This window comes from Quercus lobata, chromosome 10 (assembly GCF_001633185.2).
Source record: "Quercus lobata isolate SW786 chromosome 10, ValleyOak3.0 Primary Assembly, whole genome shotgun sequence".
Taxonomy (NCBI): Eukaryota; Viridiplantae; Streptophyta; class Magnoliopsida; order Fagales; family Fagaceae; genus Quercus; species Quercus lobata.
This window is the reverse complement of record NC_044913.1, coordinates 728,544-746,876: the sequence shown is the minus strand read 5'-3', so window position 1 is coordinate 746,876 and position 18,333 is coordinate 728,544. Positions and strand designations below refer to the sequence as shown.

The 18,333-nt window shown below is 33.0% G+C and overlaps 1 protein-coding gene and 1 long non-coding RNA gene across 6 annotated transcripts; one reads left to right on the top strand and one right to left on the bottom strand.

The window, feature by feature from the left end:
• Nucleotides 1-3,031: 3,031 nt before the first annotated feature.
• On the top strand, nt 3,032-5,259 carry LOC115965281. Its single transcript, XR_004086018.1, has 3 exons — nt 3,032-3,163; nt 3,461-3,878; nt 4,171-5,259. It is a non-coding gene; the product is annotated as an uncharacterized LOC115965281 (long non-coding RNA).
• Nucleotides 5,260-5,461: 202 nt separating this feature from the next.
• On the bottom strand, nt 5,462-16,518 carry LOC115965280 (ADP-ribosylation factor GTPase-activating protein AGD1-like). 5 transcript variants are annotated; one of them, XM_031084452.1, is made up of 19 exons: nt 16,474-16,518; nt 16,206-16,282; nt 15,801-15,901; nt 13,774-13,844; nt 13,240-13,302; nt 12,525-12,569; nt 11,737-11,802; nt 11,566-11,613; nt 11,378-11,473; nt 11,237-11,278; nt 10,602-10,826; nt 10,122-10,253; nt 9,809-10,033; nt 9,579-9,665; nt 9,180-9,488; nt 7,939-8,084; nt 7,768-7,861; nt 6,020-6,513; nt 5,799-5,910 (listed from the first exon to the last, which is right to left on the bottom strand). In XM_031084452.1, exons 1-19 carry the CDS (start codon nt 16,516-16,518, stop codon nt 5,799-5,801), a joined length of 2,478 nt encoding a protein of 825 aa, XP_030940312.1. The 5 variants fall into 5 exon arrangements, with proteins under 5 accessions (XP_030940313.1, XP_030940314.1, XP_030940315.1 ...); XM_031084453.1 differs by lacking the exons at nt 13,240-13,302; nt 13,774-13,844; nt 15,801-15,901; nt 16,206-16,282; nt 16,474-16,518 and adding an exon at nt 12,737-12,797 and having other exon boundaries at nt 5,462-5,910; XM_031084454.1 differs by lacking the exons at nt 13,240-13,302; nt 13,774-13,844; nt 15,801-15,901; nt 16,206-16,282; nt 16,474-16,518 and adding an exon at nt 12,758-12,778 and having other exon boundaries at nt 5,462-5,910.
• Nucleotides 16,519-18,333: the final 1,815 nt, after the last annotated feature.

Sequence of the window (18,333 nt, the reverse complement as noted above, 5' to 3'; positions counted from 1 at the left end):
TGATTCAGAATCTTGGTGATCAAGAAGAATAAACTTCAATATCAGCCTCTTAGTCTTAGGAACCCCAGTACGTAATCTTGTGTCTCTGTTAAACCCTTACCCTTGTTCTCCAAATTGAAGAACGTATCAGAAAACAAACAGAAACTCAACACTACGTAATTCAGCCTTTCCTTTCAAGGTTGTTTTATACTCATGAGTAGTTGTTGTTTCCGACACCCTCAAGGAATACGAATAGGTATAGGAAATTTGAAGGTCGGTGAGGTGATGAGGGCTTATTTAAATTTGGTTCTAGCCGTTGGAGCTGCGGTTTGGTATTTATTTTCGAGTTTTATTTAACTTTTAAGAGAAAGATAAACCGAGTTTTACTTTTTACTATTGAAGATTGAGAAGATTTTATTTACTGAGTGGCTTTTAAATTTTTAATAAAATTGTCGTGAATATAGCATTTCTCAATTATTAATCATCTAATTTCTATTTTGCAATTTGCGTTAATCCATGTCGTCATCATCGTATTTCATGGGTACCTAAATTTTAATTTTAATTTTTATCAACAATATACAGTATGGTACAGAATTGTGTACATTCTGTACCAGAGAAACTTGACCTTCTTCTGATAGATTTCTTTCGGATTTCATTCATTGCATCATTTGCATGTACCTGACTTTGTTAGACTAGTTAAATTTTTGTTGGTTCCCAGAAAAATTGTTATTGTTTAACATTAAAGGGATGTAATTGTGGATTTACAGACTTTATGTAATTATAGATGTGTTAGTGCTGGACGAGATATTGTGTTTCATAGTGCATGTTTGCTCCTCTTGAGAAATAACCGAATTGATGATAACACAATTTGACACTAATGCAGCCATGAACTCTTATTAATTTTTGTCACAAGAGATCCTTGACCAACTTGGCAAGATTGATCTGGTTGTGAATTTCAAATGCATAGAGGATAGCTTCATGATATTTGTGGTGGATTCACTTTGTATTGTAAAAAGAAAGGAATTCAGCAGAAAAAATTGTTACTTCATTAGAATATAATTATTTAATGTAGTAGCCTATCAGATAATGGAAATTTGTATGCTCCTTTTTGTAAAATTTTCTTTTTATATTGTTTCCATTTGTGCCAATTGATTTTCATTATGATGGCCTCATTCATTCCCACTAGAAGCTCATTCTATCCACTTTGGTCCTATTCAGTCCACTTCGGTCTTATTCGGTCTAGTTTGGTCTTATTTGGTACAATTTGATCCTATTCGGTCCTTTGCAACTAGATTTTTTTTTTTTTTTTTTTAATTAGAACTAGAATTATTTGATTTTCATTTGATTTTTAACTCATTGTAGCATTGAACAAAAAATGAAGATATTTAACATTTGTTAACTATTTGGTATATCACACGAGTTAGCTATAATAAAAGACAATAGACTATTTCAAATAATTGTATTTATCAAAACAAAAAATAAAAATAAATAACACAAGTGGTGGGATTATCATTTAATGTTAGTTGTAAAACCAGTTTTTGTTTTTGATTCACAACGATGAGTGAGGCAAAATCATTGACTTTGAGGATGACCAAAAATTAACTAGACAATGGAAGAGAAAGAGAAATATTATGCCTACAACATTTTCAAAATACTTTCACAATAAATCTTAAGTGGTAGGTTGCTATTGGTTGTTATGAGTGAGCAAAAAAGTAATCTAAGTCGTGGATCCGAATTAGAACTAATAATAAGTTACTACCTATAATTTGTTGAGAAAGTGTTGTAAAATTTTTGTAAATGTAGCATTTTTCGAAGAGATAAGATCAACCATTTGGATATTGCGAGATCCCAGGAGCAGATGTTATTTTTAATTGAATTTATCATCATTTAGTTGTAACGTATTTGAGTTAAGTTGAGTAGTTGTTACCGAGTCCTTAGCCTTAGGAATTCTAAGAGTTCTGTGGGCTGAAACTAAATCCTTAGCCAAGTTGAGTTACATTTTAAGATATATATAATATCAGTTGAGTTACATTCAACAGCTGCACAGCATCTTTAATCTCTATCTGAACTGCAGGCCAAGATTGTTACAATACTCTAACTCTAACTTTGCATCAACCTTCTTCAATGCGATCTAAGATAGGCATAGATCGCCATGAAGAAGAAGGTTAAGGCAAAGTTAGATTGGAGTACTGTGCCTACTACTTGAAGAATGCTATCAATGACAACATTTGTGCCAGTCTTACTTTGGCTACTCATTTCTCACTTTTTGCAAATCCAAGAGATAGAGCACTTCAAGAATTACTTCAATAACTTCGGTTATTGAAGTAATTCAGTTATTGAAATAATTCTTGAAGTGCTCTATCTCTTGTATGGAAACTTTTAACTTTTTAACATCAAGAACAACTTTCATAGTTCAACGCTTTGCTAGTCCATCTCCTTATGTATATTTGTTGGAAGTTGTTGTTTACTATTTATGAAGTGATGTTTCTTTTCATGTCATTGAAGTTTTTTCCCTTTCAAATTTTGTTATTTACTTCTGCCATTTGAAACTGTGTAGATTTTGGTGTCTCTGTCTTAGCAAGGATCTTGAAAATTGGTTTTCAACCAAACCATATAACTCTGAACATTCTTGTCTAACGGCTGTGTCTTCAAGGTAACATTGTAGGAGCTGTGAAAAAAGGTCTTATGCTAAATAATCATGTGCAGCATTCTTTGATGCATCAACATCCAGAAAACTTTTATTTTTTGTTTTTTGTTTTGTTCTGATCTTAATTTTATAAATTTCTCTTTTAGAAAATTTGACTGCTGAAAAGTTATTGCAATGCATTGTTATTGTAAATTGTAGAGTTTGAGAAACTTATATGCCTATTGGCATGTCAAATTAAAGTTTTCTATATTAAATGTATGTTCAATTTTATGGAATAGTAGTATAGATATAACATTCAAGCATATTGTATCACAATCTATTGATATAGTGCAGCAAATTATTTATGCATGTATGCAAGCTGATTTATTTTCCTAATAAGCTTTGTGGTGCTATTGTGTAGTGGATCATAACCTTTGGAGTATGTTCATCATTCTGTATCTTTAGAGCTGTTCATCCTTCGTTTTGTTGCTAACATGTGATGCGAATGAGAATTGTGGGAATGTCCAGTGGATTTGAAGCCTGTTATTGATGTGTTGGGTGAGTGTTGAATCATTGATCTGCCTATACAATTTTCTTATCCATTTGTTTGATTGATTGATTTTTTTTTGGTTGAATTAGACTTTCTTTTAGAGAGAAAAGGAAATTAAATATTTGTAATATGATGAAAACCTTAAAGTTGGTAGATGATGTATTAGTCTAGGATATGGTCTTGGACAGTGAAATATATGATGCACTAATAGATGCCCTATGCAAAATGGAAAATTTCTCTGAATTGTTGAGGTTACTTTATGGAGCGGGAGAGCAAGGACTTACACTAAATCTTGCTACATGTAGAACTCTAATTCGTGGTTTTACAAGATGGGAAATATGGACAATGCAGCAGAGGCTCTGGAAAGTATGATTAGATTTGGATGAGTTCCAGTATCCAATTTAAGTGGCTTAATCAATGAAAGCCAAAGTGTTGCAAACTCTGAGAAATCTGTTAATATCTCGAAGCAAGAAATATCCGGAGTTGCTTGTCAGGCAGAAGCTTAGAGAACTGGAACTTCTGCTCCCAGTGTTTCCTGTCTATGGCTTCATGGTTGCAAATTCAGGTTCTGGCCTTAGCAGGGTGCTAAAGTGAATTAACCCTAAATTGGGTATAGCAGATTGAGGTGACAGCTCTCAGTAGCAACAATGTCCAGCTTCTTTTTTTGTTAACCAGTTATTGTGGATTCTTCCAACCAAAGATGTGGAATCAACACTTAGAAAGGTAACCCTATTTTGCATCCTCTTTTGTTAGATGAAATCCTCCCTGTGATAACAATTTTTTTTATAGAATAGGGCAAGGTTGATATACCATTCTATATGTTTGCTAAAGCAACTAGGTGGTCGATGTTGTTCATTAGAACCGACCATCCCTATGTTTTTTCCCCTCACTTTACTTGTTTACTATGTTACTATGTTACTATGTATGTCATCTATATTTGAAGTTTTTCGTCCACTTCTACTGACAACTTGCATACATTGCTAATTTATTATAATGGCTGTTATATTTGGGACAGGCTGAAAGATGAAAAATGAAAATTTGGTGCAGTAGGCTGTTGCCAGTGACAATGCTGAATAATAAGTATGGTGATTTTGAGTGAGAAGGTTGACTGATGGTGCCAGCCAAAATCAAGGGCTGAATAATATGTGGCTGGAGAAGTTGCTAGCAATACTTGTAAGAGTACCGGCCAAAATCAAGGGCTGGTTTTCCTTCCTTTTAGTAAGAAAACCTCATTGAACATGCATGCTGGTCGTTTTGACCATGAGAGACAACTGAAATTGCTACTGATTATTCTTTGTTATGTAGATTTTTCTTGTAACTACGGCTGCTATGAAGTGGCATACTCTTGTTCTCTTTCATTTTATGTTCTGAATTCAGCCGGTGTTATGCTGGTCATTTTAACCGTAAGAGAACTGAAGTTACTATTGATTATTCTTAGTTATGTGGTTTTTTCTCGCAACTATGGCTGATATGATGTGGCATACTTTCGTTCTCTTTCATTTTATGTACTGAATTGAGCTGGTTTTTCCTTCCTTTTAGTGAAAAAACCTTATTGAACATGTATGTTGGTCATTTTAACTATGAGAGAGAACAGAAATTACTATTGATTATTCTTTATTATGTAGTTTTTTCTTGTAACTATTGCTGCTATGAAGTGGCATACTGCTGTTCTCTTTCATTTTATGTACTGAATCTATCACTCTGCAGGGGTGGCGGTATCTCATGTAACCACTGCATGCAATAGCCCTTTAGGGCAGGAGCTGATGTTCTCTACATTCAAGGCTAGTGGAATATTTTTTGTTCCAGCTCAGCACTCTCATGGTGTCCATTTCTTTTAAACCTTTCCTTTTTCTTTGGCGGGATAAAACTTGTCTTTCTTTGTTGGATGAATTGGAATCACTAAAAAGATTAGGCACAATACAATGCTCCTAGTTCATATTTTGTAAGTGAAATGATTAAAACAGTAGAGAAACTCGTTTTTATATTGTGGGTAATAGCTTTCTTTTCGTCTTTTTTTTTGTGTGTGTGTGTACATTCTAAGTTTGAAGAATATCCTCTTGATTCTTGAGTCCTTGCACACTTGCACAGTGGTATATCTGCAAGAACTTTTAATCATCGTTACATCATATTCATCTACAACTACTGTCACCAATCAACATCATTGGTCATGATTCATGATGAAGTTTTAGTGGCTCCCAAATGAAAGAAAAGTTTTCCCTAATGATGTTATGACTTGCCCTCGAAGTACCACCTTGCACATTTTCAAGCTTCCATGATTGAAATGAATCTACCTATCCTCACAAATATATAAAACCTGAACTATATACAAGATAATATAACTTGCTGCTACAACATCCAAATTTCCTGACTAGTATAGCCTATATTGGGAAAAATTATTGCAAGAGCCTGGCAAACTCCACTAGGCAGATACAGTAATTTCTTCTATTTAGCCCTCAACCAGAAAACTGTACTAAATATACACTTTTGAAGGGGAAAGACACACATGACCTAGTAGGCCAGTTCTGTCCTGAGTCCGACAACTTTTGGCCCTTCCATGTAGAGGGAACTAGTTCTCAATTTTATGTAGTATAATACAAAATCTCTTTCCATTTTGTCTCTTATATGTTGTTCACAATTATACTATCATCTGTTTTTCTCTGTTAAGAGAGCAAGGACACCGCGGTTGAATTCTGTTTCTGATACAAGACTCAGTGGGGTATTATCTTCTCTGTCAACAGCTTTTGGATTTGCTCCCCTGCAGATAATATTGTAGACATGAATTTAATATCAATAGTGGAATGGACTAGAGATAAATAGACCGCAGACTAGCAATTGCAAGAAAAAGAGAAAGAAAAAAGAATCACCTTGCAAGAAGCATTTTTGCAATTGCAGTTCTCCCAGTGACACTACAATAATGCAGTGGTGTCCGACCTTTTGAATCAGAAGCATTTATGTTTGCACCATACTGTAATAGCAACTCCACCATGCCGATGTCAGAAGTTTGGCAGGCAAGGTGAAGCAAAGAACAGTCCTCGGAAATGTGCCCTGTGCACTGATCTTCACTTCTTTGTGGTGAACTCAAATTACTCGAGGAGGCCTTGTCCAAAGAAGAATCACCTGCAAGACATTCTAAGTTGGACTCAACACTATCCTGTTCTTCTAACTCCATTATTTTGGCCAGACTTCTGGACGTACTAAATAATGCTTGCCCATTAATAGCATTGACATCTGCCTCAGAACTGACTATATGGCGGTAAACTGCTTTCTTGTCATTAGCACGGACACTTCCCCACACCTGGGCTGCCACTGAAAGGAGATCATGATTGTCTGTCTTGCGAACGAAGGCTTTCTCTGCATACTGCAATTAGAGGAACATCAATTCTAGGCCTTAAATGATAACCTATCAGGCGAGCACATCAAAAGTTAAACAAAGTAAACAGAATTTGAATTTGCACGTCTGAAATGACATCCCACCTAAACGTACTTGCCTAGAATGTGTTTTATTTTATTTATATACGTTTTTCAGGTCGATTGAAACCTGATAACTAGGCTCATGAGATTTGTTGTTGTCTTTCCTCGAAGAAAAATAAGTGATTCATCAACCTAGGGCTACTATAGTATCATTTTCTATAAGCATGTTCTGCTCTTTTGGAAGTGGAAGACTCTCTTCAAGGGAAAACATGGAGTGAAAATTTTACTTCCAAGCTTTTTACTCATGTTTCCTCTTCTTTCGGCTTGTAGCTAGCTTGCTTTTTCCTAACTACTTTTCCTTGATCTACTCCTATTTCCTGTCACAAGCAAAAGAGAAGGATATATAGAGATTTGAATCCTACATGTCTAGAAGGATAGTTACAATGGGGAAGGGGAAATTTGAATCTTGCATGTTTGTGTTGAAAATACCAAGAGGTGCCAGTTGAACTAAAAGGCTCTTGGCAAAAAGATATGGACATATTAGCATACTGAAGAATTTAATAACTTATGTAATAGTTGTATATGACACCCCTCACACATAGAGATTGTTCTCATGTTTGTGGGGTCCACAAATATGTGAGAGGGGCATTATATGTAAGTATACTATGCAACGGATACATGTAGCCTCCCTCTCACAGTAGGTGGAACCCACTGATGTGTGGGACCCACGTGCTGTGAGAGGGAGGCTATATGTATCCGTTACATGGTAAAATTTCCCATTATATGCCGCTGTTACACAAGATACCACCTTATATGCAGCTTTTACAACGTAAGTGTATAACGTAAATACCATGGAAGTGATAAGCAGGAAAATTAGTCATCTCACAAGGTTCTGCAACAGACAAATCCATGATTAACTGGTTGTTCCAAATTTTGTCTCTTTCAAAATCTCAGATGTGATTTCTTTTTAATATAAATGTTCCCTTGGGAGCAAACAATGCAGAGGGTCATGTAATCACTAATCAGGAATCACCTCGCCATTGCTTCAGCGAGACTATTACAAAGGGTCAACATGTAAGCTATTATAAATGAATATATTACAGTTCTCTAACTTAGGCAGTTCAGCAAGAGTAACCAGCCATGTGCCATTTTTTTAGCAGCATGTACCCAAGGAGAGCAATTGAATTTGTTAGAGGAATACCTTTAAGTGAATGAATTTCTCTTTTACTGAAATAGGATCATCATTTCTGGGTTTTTTCATATTCAACAGGTCCTTTCTACCCATTTTGGAAAGGCTACAAGGGAAAGAACCAATGGCACATCAGCATAAAAACAAATACGTTTTAGTTAAATCAAGTTATGCATTACTAACCTTCTGCGCGTTTCATCAGTCTGAAAAGAAATTTTTGATTGCAATAATTCCTCCCAGATTGAGTTTGCATAAACATTGCCCAGTGACTTGAACAAATTAAGCACCGGAGGGTCCCAAACTTTTACATCAAGCCTCAGTGATCTTACCTGTGTCAAAAGTTATCCGCATAAGCTTCATGAATTAATGGATAGAAGAAAGCATGATATCATGAAAATATTTATAAGACAACTGAGAGGAAGCCTAACCATAATAATAATAATAATAAAAAATAAATAAATAAAACACCAACCAAAACTTAAATTTTACCTGCCCTGGATGATTTAGTTATCACACTTAATATTCTTAAGATATGGTCAGCAATGATATCCTCAAGATTGAAACATGTCTCGCCTACTAGAAACTTCAAAGGATGGTTGATTACTTGCGTTTTTATTTATACAGACATACAAACATATATATGAAGCTGCTGTAGCCATGGACTTGCTAGAGAAGAAATATCCAATTTAAAAGCCCAGTACAAGGCATCTGGATTTTATGAAAATAAGGAAGACATTTCAGTCAGTGAAACTTTCCATGGTAGTTGTTTAGGTCTTATAAGTATTGTCACTGCAGCAGTAAAAACAAATAGGATATTTTTGTCCATCTGGTTTCATATAGCCAGATTTGTTTCCCTTAAAAAAAAAGTTTCTAATTCTATTATATCATAGGCCTTTTAAAAAAAAAAAAAAAAATCTGGTTCAAGGTTTTGAAGGCAATTCTCTCATCGAGGGTATTTAAAGGGTATGTTAGATTATTTGGAATTCATAGCTTATAGTTTTATTCAGGTTGCCTGACATTTCTCTTCTTCGCAGGTTCTGTTATGTCTCTATCTCACTCACATTGTTATTCTAATTTGCCTCTTTCAATCAATTCTCCTTTCATTTTTTTCTTAAACTATTGTCTACTGTGAACCAAACCAGACAGAACTTTCATAAAGGCCTAATTTGCTTTCCAAAGCTCTCACTATTGAACCCGAATCAGTCCTGTCATTTTACACATCAAAGTACTGGAAGTTGCAGGGTCCTTCTGTGTCTTTAATAAAATGTTATTTTACATTGAGACTCTCAATGAGATTTTGAGCCACACGCATCAAAGTTCCTAAATCCTAGCCTCAGGCTTTAATTTAGAACTACTACGAACATGAATAATTTTTTTCGCAACATAGAATGAGATAGTGCTCAATACAAGCCTGGAAAACTTACCTTTGATATATGTACACCAAGATTACGATGAACACCAGAGCATTCAATGCATATAAGAATACCAAGGTTCAAGGATGCCCAGTCAGGTTCAGGCGCACCACAATCAGCACATTTGTCATTCCCACAAACCCTTCTGAGCAAATCAATTGGCTTCTCTTTTCTCATACTGTACTTGTATTGTTGCAAACTTCTAGATTCACGTAAATGATTATTACAGTGGATTTTCTTCGATGTATTCTGATCACAATCAGAATCACTCTCGCTGGTAAAGCCATAAGAATCGCTTCCCAAAGGTGAAGTACACAGACTCTAAATATAATTGGTATATCCATTACAATGACTATAGAAACACATATTTCTGCAATGAAATTAATTAAAAAATAAAAAATAAATGTTTACTTTCTCAGGAGGCTGGGAACTCAATAAGGAAGCAATTACGCTAGTTATTTTTTCAATCCAGTCCATTTGGTCCAGTGCATTCTCTGCCTGCATTGCAAAGGAAATAAAATTTAGAATCTGCTGCGAAAAATTCAGGCAATAATAACAGCAAGGTTTATATTAGTACACCATCAGTTCAGACAATGAAAAGCCAAACAAGATGTCAAGCTAGCTGCATTTAGGAAAAGTACCTGCAGTGTGTAGTTCTTAGATGGTGAAATAATCCTGAAGCAGAACCTTAAATCTGTTTGATCTGCATCTATCTTAATTGTTGATGTCAGTAGGTTCACTGTATGACGTGCAACGGACTTTTCATCATGTACACCACCATGGTAATGAGAAGAAAGCCACCGACTAAGAATCCCAGAACTGTTTTCAGAGGAACTATTCCTCTGTGCAGAAGTTGGACTCCCAGACTGAAAAATGGTATGTTAAAAAGTTACTAATAAGTCATAACCAAGATAAGATTATAAGAGAAAGAATATTAAGTTAATAGTGACTTACAGATGACCAGTTCCATGGTTTGCGATAGTAATACAGCATCCCTCGACTATCAAGAACAAAAAACCTTCTCTTCCAGTCACCCCTCAAGTTGGAGGAACGTTTTGAAAGATAGCCTTGTCGAATGGTTTGAACCTGAAAATTTATACCTTTCAGCTATAGATGCAGAACAAAGAAACTTTTTTATTAAGAAAACAAAAAATTAAGTGTGCGTTTATCATTGATTATTTTTGCCAGCTTATTTTACTATTCAGCTTATTTTTGCTACTATTCATGAGTCTTACTGCACTTTTTGATATTATTCATGAGTTCCACTGTACTATTTCAGTTAATTTTTACCTTTATCTATAGTATTTTCAGTAAAAAAAATTTCTATTTCAGCTAAATAAACTGTTCCTAAAAGGACACTAAGTTACGTTTGTTTTGTAAACAAAAAGCTTATATTAATAGAAAATGTGGAAGAAAAATCGTGTCAGAAAATACCTTTCCCTGAGCAGCAGATTGCATTGCTGCCTCAATCACTTTATTTGATGTCTTAGTATAAGGTTGCATACCATGATTATAATCTCCATTAGAAGAAACGTGATACACATTCAAGGAGTGCCTAGATTCTCGATCAATCTGCCTTTTGTACTCTTGCATCCTTTCACTGAGTGAATCCTGCTCATAGTTGGATCTTTCTCTCGACTGTTGTGAATAAGCCAAAACCTGTGACACAAATGAACTGAACTTTGACATTTTTCCCTTATAAAAATAAAAAAATGAAACTTAATAGAAATAAAACATAGAACCCCTGGAAGTTAATGGCAAGAAACTTCAACAACTTGACTTTTTTTGCTGTTTCATACAAACTGCTGAAAGATAAGTGTTCAGCATAATAGATGGAAAAATCCAAGACTGTTTCTTTCTTTAATCTTCTGGGGAGCATTCACGTGACTTGTGAGGAAGATAAGTTATCAAGCTTTTGAGCTAGCACTGTGGTGAGCTATCTGTTATACCTACTAGTTTCATCATTGCAAATTATTACAAAATTTTACTTATAAGAGAAACCTGTATTTATTATCCAGATGATTTGGATTATACCGTCAACTTATAGAAAAAATTTGTTGATAACAAACCTGATGAATAAAAGGCTCCATCTGCTGCAATAGTTCATATCCCTGCCAGAAAAATAGAAAAGAATCAGAAGCAGCAAAAATTCAATATTTCACACATTTCGCAGACCAAATCAGTTGGTATCATATTATAATCTTACATACCTGTTTGAAGTATCGAAGATGAGCATCCATCATACCACTAACAGCCTCCAAAAACTCAAACCTCTTTTTGGCCTCAACATTGCAGAGGGTACTGAGCTGGACATAAAAGTATGCTATATGAGTAAAGCCCAATTGTTTATGCACTGCAATTATGTTAAACCAACATATCCTTGTGAAAATTAAGTTACCAGATTGAAGCGGGATTGCTCAAATGAAGCCCGAGCAGCATGAAATTCCTGGAATGTCTCTCTACCAAATTAGATTTGAAAGGATAATGGTTACCCATGACAAATTATCTGATCAATCTATGCACCAAAAGGATAGGTACTCTAATCAGGATAAACAAATATTGGATTTACCTCCTCTATGACAGAAGCAACATCCATCCTAGTGCTCTTCCTCAATGACATAAACCTCTCACGTGTCTGTGGCACAGAAAGAAATTGGTTTTAAATTCGCAGTCATGAGATACAAGTTGGAAGTTGGAACCAATAGCATCTACTTCATAAAATTCTCTCTACAATCCAGCAATTGATTTCATTTAGAACAACTGCTGCAACTCCAAATTGAATTTACAGAAGCTTGTCTACTTCATTCGAATGTTGAATAAATATTTAGTCAATTTAGCAATCTATGAATTAACTTAGGAATCAAGTCATTCTACTTCCAGATGGAACAGTATAAAATATACATCAGACAACCCTGCGTTTTAGTAGCGTGTCTTAAAAATCAAGTGACATGTAAATCTGCCCACCCAGTGACATACCCAAAATTCTGGGTATCTCAAGTGGGTATACCAACATATTCAAGCATCAATTCCCATTTGCAGTCTCTCCTGCTTGTTCTATAACAATTCAAACCAAGAAATGAACTAACAATATGATAATCCCCAAAAATTAATCATTTTTTATAATCTTACTCATGAAACCACTTTGCATAAGAAAGATGCAAATTTAAAGCGAAATATCTAACTTATAAAGGATAAAAGGCACCTTGAGTGGATAAAGACATCCCTCTCTAATGAAAGAACATAATTGAAAAAATAAGAATAATAAGCCAGTTGCAGAAGTAACAATCAAGAATATAAGATTATAATACTATGAAACTTCTAAAGTTTTATTGTGGGATTTTCAGAAATGAAACCCACCTGTTCATATGCAACGGAAGCCTTGTCAAAACGCTTTCGAGCTTCCTGCATAAACAAAAGATTACTTATTGAGTTATCAAAAAAAAAAAAAAAAAAAAAGATTACTCATTGCAAAAGGAAATATGGAATTTTCTCAGGCATGTGATACGGATAAGAAAAGGCTATGTAAACGGGTGATGATGAAATTATGCTATTTAACCAACAGAAGTTACATGCAAGGAGAAAGTGCGCACACACATGCACAAAGAGAATATCCTGAATGCCACACAACCATAACACTATCCCAAAGTCTGTAAAATATGGTGCATAAGTTAGTCATTAAAAGAGTGGCATATTTGTGTCAAAACCATGACTATGATTTTACATAACATAATGAGATGTTATGTAAAACTTTCAAATGACGAAGTAATCAAGGTCTGTCAAGTGGAAGAAGTGCATATAATATGGTTTAAAAAAAAAAAAAAAAAAAAACTTCCAAGTATAGGAGAAAATCAAAGATATAGGATATATAACAATGTAATAGAACATAAAATTCTTTAAATCTGTATTTCATGTATGCATGTGCTAAAGCTGTTGAGGCAAACCCATGCAATACAGAAGGGGTAAAGATTAGAAAATTGTCTTTAATAAAAGGCAAATATTTTGAGTCACCCTGCTTAAGTGTAAATCAAATATGCTACTAATCTATTAAGCATGTATTCAAAACACACAATACCTTAACCTCATGGAGGTCATCATTGACAAAGTTTAGCAACCGATCGTTTAGCATGTGGTCTACCTGACAAAGCCAGTTAAAGATAGTCAGTGAAGCATCATCAGTCAAACAATTCCCTATAGACAAGACGGTTGAAGATAGCAATTGCATGGTTTTCTCTATTTTTAATATCCTTAGTAAATGCAACTCCATATAAGCAATACATATTGCTTCACAAGAAGTATCAAAGAAAGAATAAATACACAAGATGGTTGAAGCTAACAGGTACAGTGAAGAAAAGTGCTGTTTGTCAATTACTTTTTCTCTGATTAACCTACCTTTACAAGAAATATTGATTCCATAAAACAAGGCATATAATGTTCAGTAAATAATGATATATGGAAGATGGTAGCAGCTAGAAACAATGAAACAGCAGCAAGATTGCTTCCCAAATATATTCCAAATGGTCAGTAAGCAACACAAAATTACAGTACAGAACTGGGGTAAGAAGAGAAACAATAACAACAATACTAACAAAAGCACAAGAATTACTACCTGTGACCGAAGAGTTTCCTTGTATGTCCCAATTTCTCTAAAAGCAAGTGTGAATTTGGTCATAACAGGGCCTAAGAAAAAAAAAAAAAAAAACAAATTAACACCAAATAAACAAACATATTGAGCTTTGACAGATAGAAGTATCAGTTACCAGTCAAATATTTCAAAGAGAGCTCATTTGGTTGGCACATATGTAAAAAAAATATTTCAATAATTTTCCTTATAAAAATTTTGTAATCTTTATTATTTTATTTTATAAATAAAATAGAAAGACAAAGTAATATAGTAATTTTATTATACCATATGTGTTTGCAAACTTGAAATTGCTTGATAAAGTGACTAATACCAATACACATACTTCGTGCCTACTCAAGAATGTAAATATTGTTTTGATATAATAAAATGCAAATATCCTTAAATTATTTTTGGCTAAAATGCAGTAGTCATTCTTTATGTTTCACTAGAATTCATTTCGGTCCTCTAATTTTTTATTCACTTTAGTTATATAAGTTTAAAGTTTATATGATTCTCCCCCCCCCCCCTCCAAAAAAAAAAATTCAAGTTTATTCAATTAAGGTCTTTCCATCAAATTTTGATAAATGTTGCATTTAATTGACCAAATTTTTAATTTTTTCTTCAAATTTTTTTTAATTAAAAAAAATATCCAATTAATGATTGAAAAATATTTTCCAATTTTTTTTTATAAAAAAATTAACGTAAATTGATGGATGCCTTAATTGAATAAACTTGAAACTTACACAATTGAAATAAACAAAAGTAAAGTTAGATGACTGAAATAAATTCTAGTGAAACTTAGAGAGTGAATTTTTCATTTTAGCCTTTTTTATAATATTTTTTATTGTGTGTTATTAAATTTATTTTTTCTTTTGTTGGACTTTGTTTCAATTGTTGCAAAAGCAACTAAATTTGAGCAAGAATTCTATATTTCAAATCAATTGTTTCTCATATAAATCTTAGAAAAATGACATCAAAAGTTTATTATACTTTTTTTTTTTGAGAAAAAAGTTCATTATACTTAATAACTAATGCATCACTTAGATTAATTAATATAACAAAATAAATGTATTTATCCTATCAATTATCTTTTTAATTACATAGAATAAAGACTATAATGTTGGTTCCACACATATATATATAATGGAAATCTAAATGATTAAGATTAATTTTAGTGAATTCACAAATATTTAATTTTAGATGGCTTGTATGTCAATTGTTATCAAAACAACTAAATATAAGGAAGAATTTCATATTATTATTATTATTCCAAATAAAAATTGTTTCTTATATATTAATTAAAAAATAATCATATAAATTCATTTAATATAAATAATTAATGCATAATTATAGATTATTAATATATGCATTTACTCTACTATCTAATTCAACGAACTAATACCTTAATATAGATGCAAATTTTGTTGAGCTAAAAATCTAAATATATAAAGAGAATCTTAAGGAATATACCATATAACAAAACCTCATACCCACTCACATAACTTCTCTATTTTTTATATATACACACACACATAAAGTTTGGCCAAAAAGAAGGGTACATAATAAGCTGCCATAGAAGAATCGAAGCAAAATTTGTCTGGCTTGGGCTTGTGTAGCTCATTCACTAGCCTAAAAGTACAAACCACATACATAAGTCTTACTATACTCAATCTCTAACCTATTTAACCTACAGCAATGCAATGCAACAATAGTGCATGCTTTATATAGGTTGAACATCTCTAACGTTGATTAAAGGGTAATATATATCTTTTGCTGTGATCATCTTAAGTAAAAAACTAAAAATATCATATCAAAGTTTATTTTTGTATACATGTCTGGAGGGATCGGTCATGGGTTTGAGTCTAGGAATGAGCTTTAAAAAAAAAATTTGAAGAGTGAGGCTGCCTTCCAACCACCCCTCCCAGACCCCCACAAAAGTGAGAGCTAGTTTTTTGTGATCTTTGACCTTTTAAACATATTTTGAAGGTAGAAAACAAATCAAAGGGACATACCTCCCATAGCAACAAAAAGAGGATCATAATGCCCTCCTCCAAAATTTTCTAAGGAACTTGCAAAAGCAACGTCCACGTCATACCCCTCTGAAAGCCCTTCTCTGAAAATTAAAGAAAGTTAAAAGCACATAAGATGGTTTAAAAAGAGGAAAAATTTACAATCAACTTCCTTGTGTTTGGTCCTATCAAAATTTAGTCCACAAATTTTCCATTGTTACATTTAGCCCCCAAAGGTTTTGACTAAAATGAAATCATAAGAGTTCCATCCAAAGTATCCTTAAACAATTAATTTGGACAAAATCTTAACAATTTCAACAAATGTAGCAATTGAAAATTTGTGGATTAAATTGTGATCAAGCCAAACCACAATAATGGAATATATAATGTATGTATGTATGAGCTTACGTATATTTTCGACATCCTTTGTAAAACTTAGCACATTTTGTCCTCAATGATTCAGTATTTTCTTCCAAGCCTTGTAACTGCATTATACCAAAACAATAATTTCTAATCAAATGCTAATTAAGGACAAACTCACAATGCTGAATGCGTTTGACATGGTTAATGCTAATTGAATAAAAAATCATGGTTGATTAATATTAGTGCATAGATTAACAACAATAATGATTTAGTAATTAGTATATTAAAATTTGAACAAGGAAAAAAAAAAAACCTGTTGGCGGAACATAGGAGAATCGTCGAGTTTTGAGAAATGCATTTGGGAAAATCTGTGGCTGCTAATCTCTTTTTGAGTTTTGTAGAGCAATGAATTATCGGATAATGTAATCGTTTTCCAGTCAAGAATGAAAGAGAAAGAGAGAAACAAATTTTCTCGGTGTTTAGTTTGGGAAGAATAAGATTAAAATTAATTTAAGTTAATAAAATGGTGATTAGTTTATGGGCTTATGGTTAATAATAAAAGGAGATGGAGGAGATGCGCATTTGGAGGAGGCTGTATTTGCTGTTTTTAACCCTTTAAACGAGAGTTTTTTAATTTTTGTCTGTTACAAAACTTTTAAACTAAATAGTAGCGACATTTCATCCCTGTCCACTCGCTCCATTTCTCTTACCCGCGTTTTCTCTCTCTCTCTCTCTCTCTCACCTCCCTGTCTTTCTCTCTCTCTCTTAATTAAATAATTAACTCACATACGCTACTAAAAACGCGACCAATAATCATGTTTTTTTAGCTGCGTTATTAAAAAACACGGCTAAAAAAAATCAAAATCAAAATCAAAATCAAATTTTGCTGTTTGTATAGACAGCAAAATTTGATTTGATTTGATTTTTTTTTTAATTTAATAATTAGAGATGAGGTTTGAACTCTAGATGTTCATGTTGAAAAAACTAAGAAATACCTACTAGAGTTATAACTTATAAGACTCTTGACAATTCTTTAAGAATTATATCTTAATTATTTAGTAATATTTTATTGTTTATTACCACCTAAGTTAGGGTGTGCATCAAATCCATCAACCTGATGAAACGGACCCGACCAGATGTTTTGGGTTGGTTTTGGTGGGTTAGGTTGGGTTGAAATTTTATTTGGAATATAAATTAAGCACATTATATGAAAATGTAATAATTTATTGAAAATTTTGTTTAATAATTGATGGAAGCCTAATTTTTTACAAGGTATAAAATATTTATACACAATCCATCAACTCATGTAGGTTGGGTTTGGTTGATTTCTACATGTGTAATGGGTTGGACTGGGAATTTTTCAACTCGTCAAAGTTAGGTAGGGTTGAAAAAATTCTCCAACTCGACCCATATACACACATACCCTCAAAAAACCTATTACAAAGACTATATCAGTCACATGCTCTTTCTTTTAACAAAACTTAGTTACAATTATTGAACCTTAATTTTCTCAATTAAATTCAAAATTAAATTACAAATTACATCCTTAAAGTTTATGGTAATTATGATTTTTTGCCCATTTTTATTTAAAAATTAGATTTTGGTCCCTAACGTTAACTTGATTAAAGCACTTCCATCCATTTAGAATCTCTTGAGCGAACAAAGTGTGACTCCTAAATTATTGAAGGTTTTCACTTATTTCTTGGGGGATTCATATTATTTGAAAACTTTTCATTTTATAAAAATCAAATTGTGTACAAGATACAAACTATCACGTTATTTAAATTTTTTAAATAAAGTGCCAATTTATACAACTTTGAATATGTAAAAGATCCATTTTCATATCTATACTTATATTTAAAAAATGAAAAATGCCAAGGCTACTTCAAATCTTACTAAAAAGAAAATGTAGTTAATGAATATTGAAATTACTCTTTTTATTTATTTATTTTTGTAATTGGGGACACATTTATAAATTTTAAATGTTCAAATTTGTAATATTTCTAACAAAACTCTCATAAATTACACGTGATATTGTGCCACTTTGATAAAATGACAATGACAGGTGGCCCTAGAGATAGTCACAAGAAAGAAAGAAAACCATAAGAACAAGAATGTGAATTGCTATTCCCCAAGGCTGCAAGACTGCCTACTTTGAAGGGGATAAGGAGAT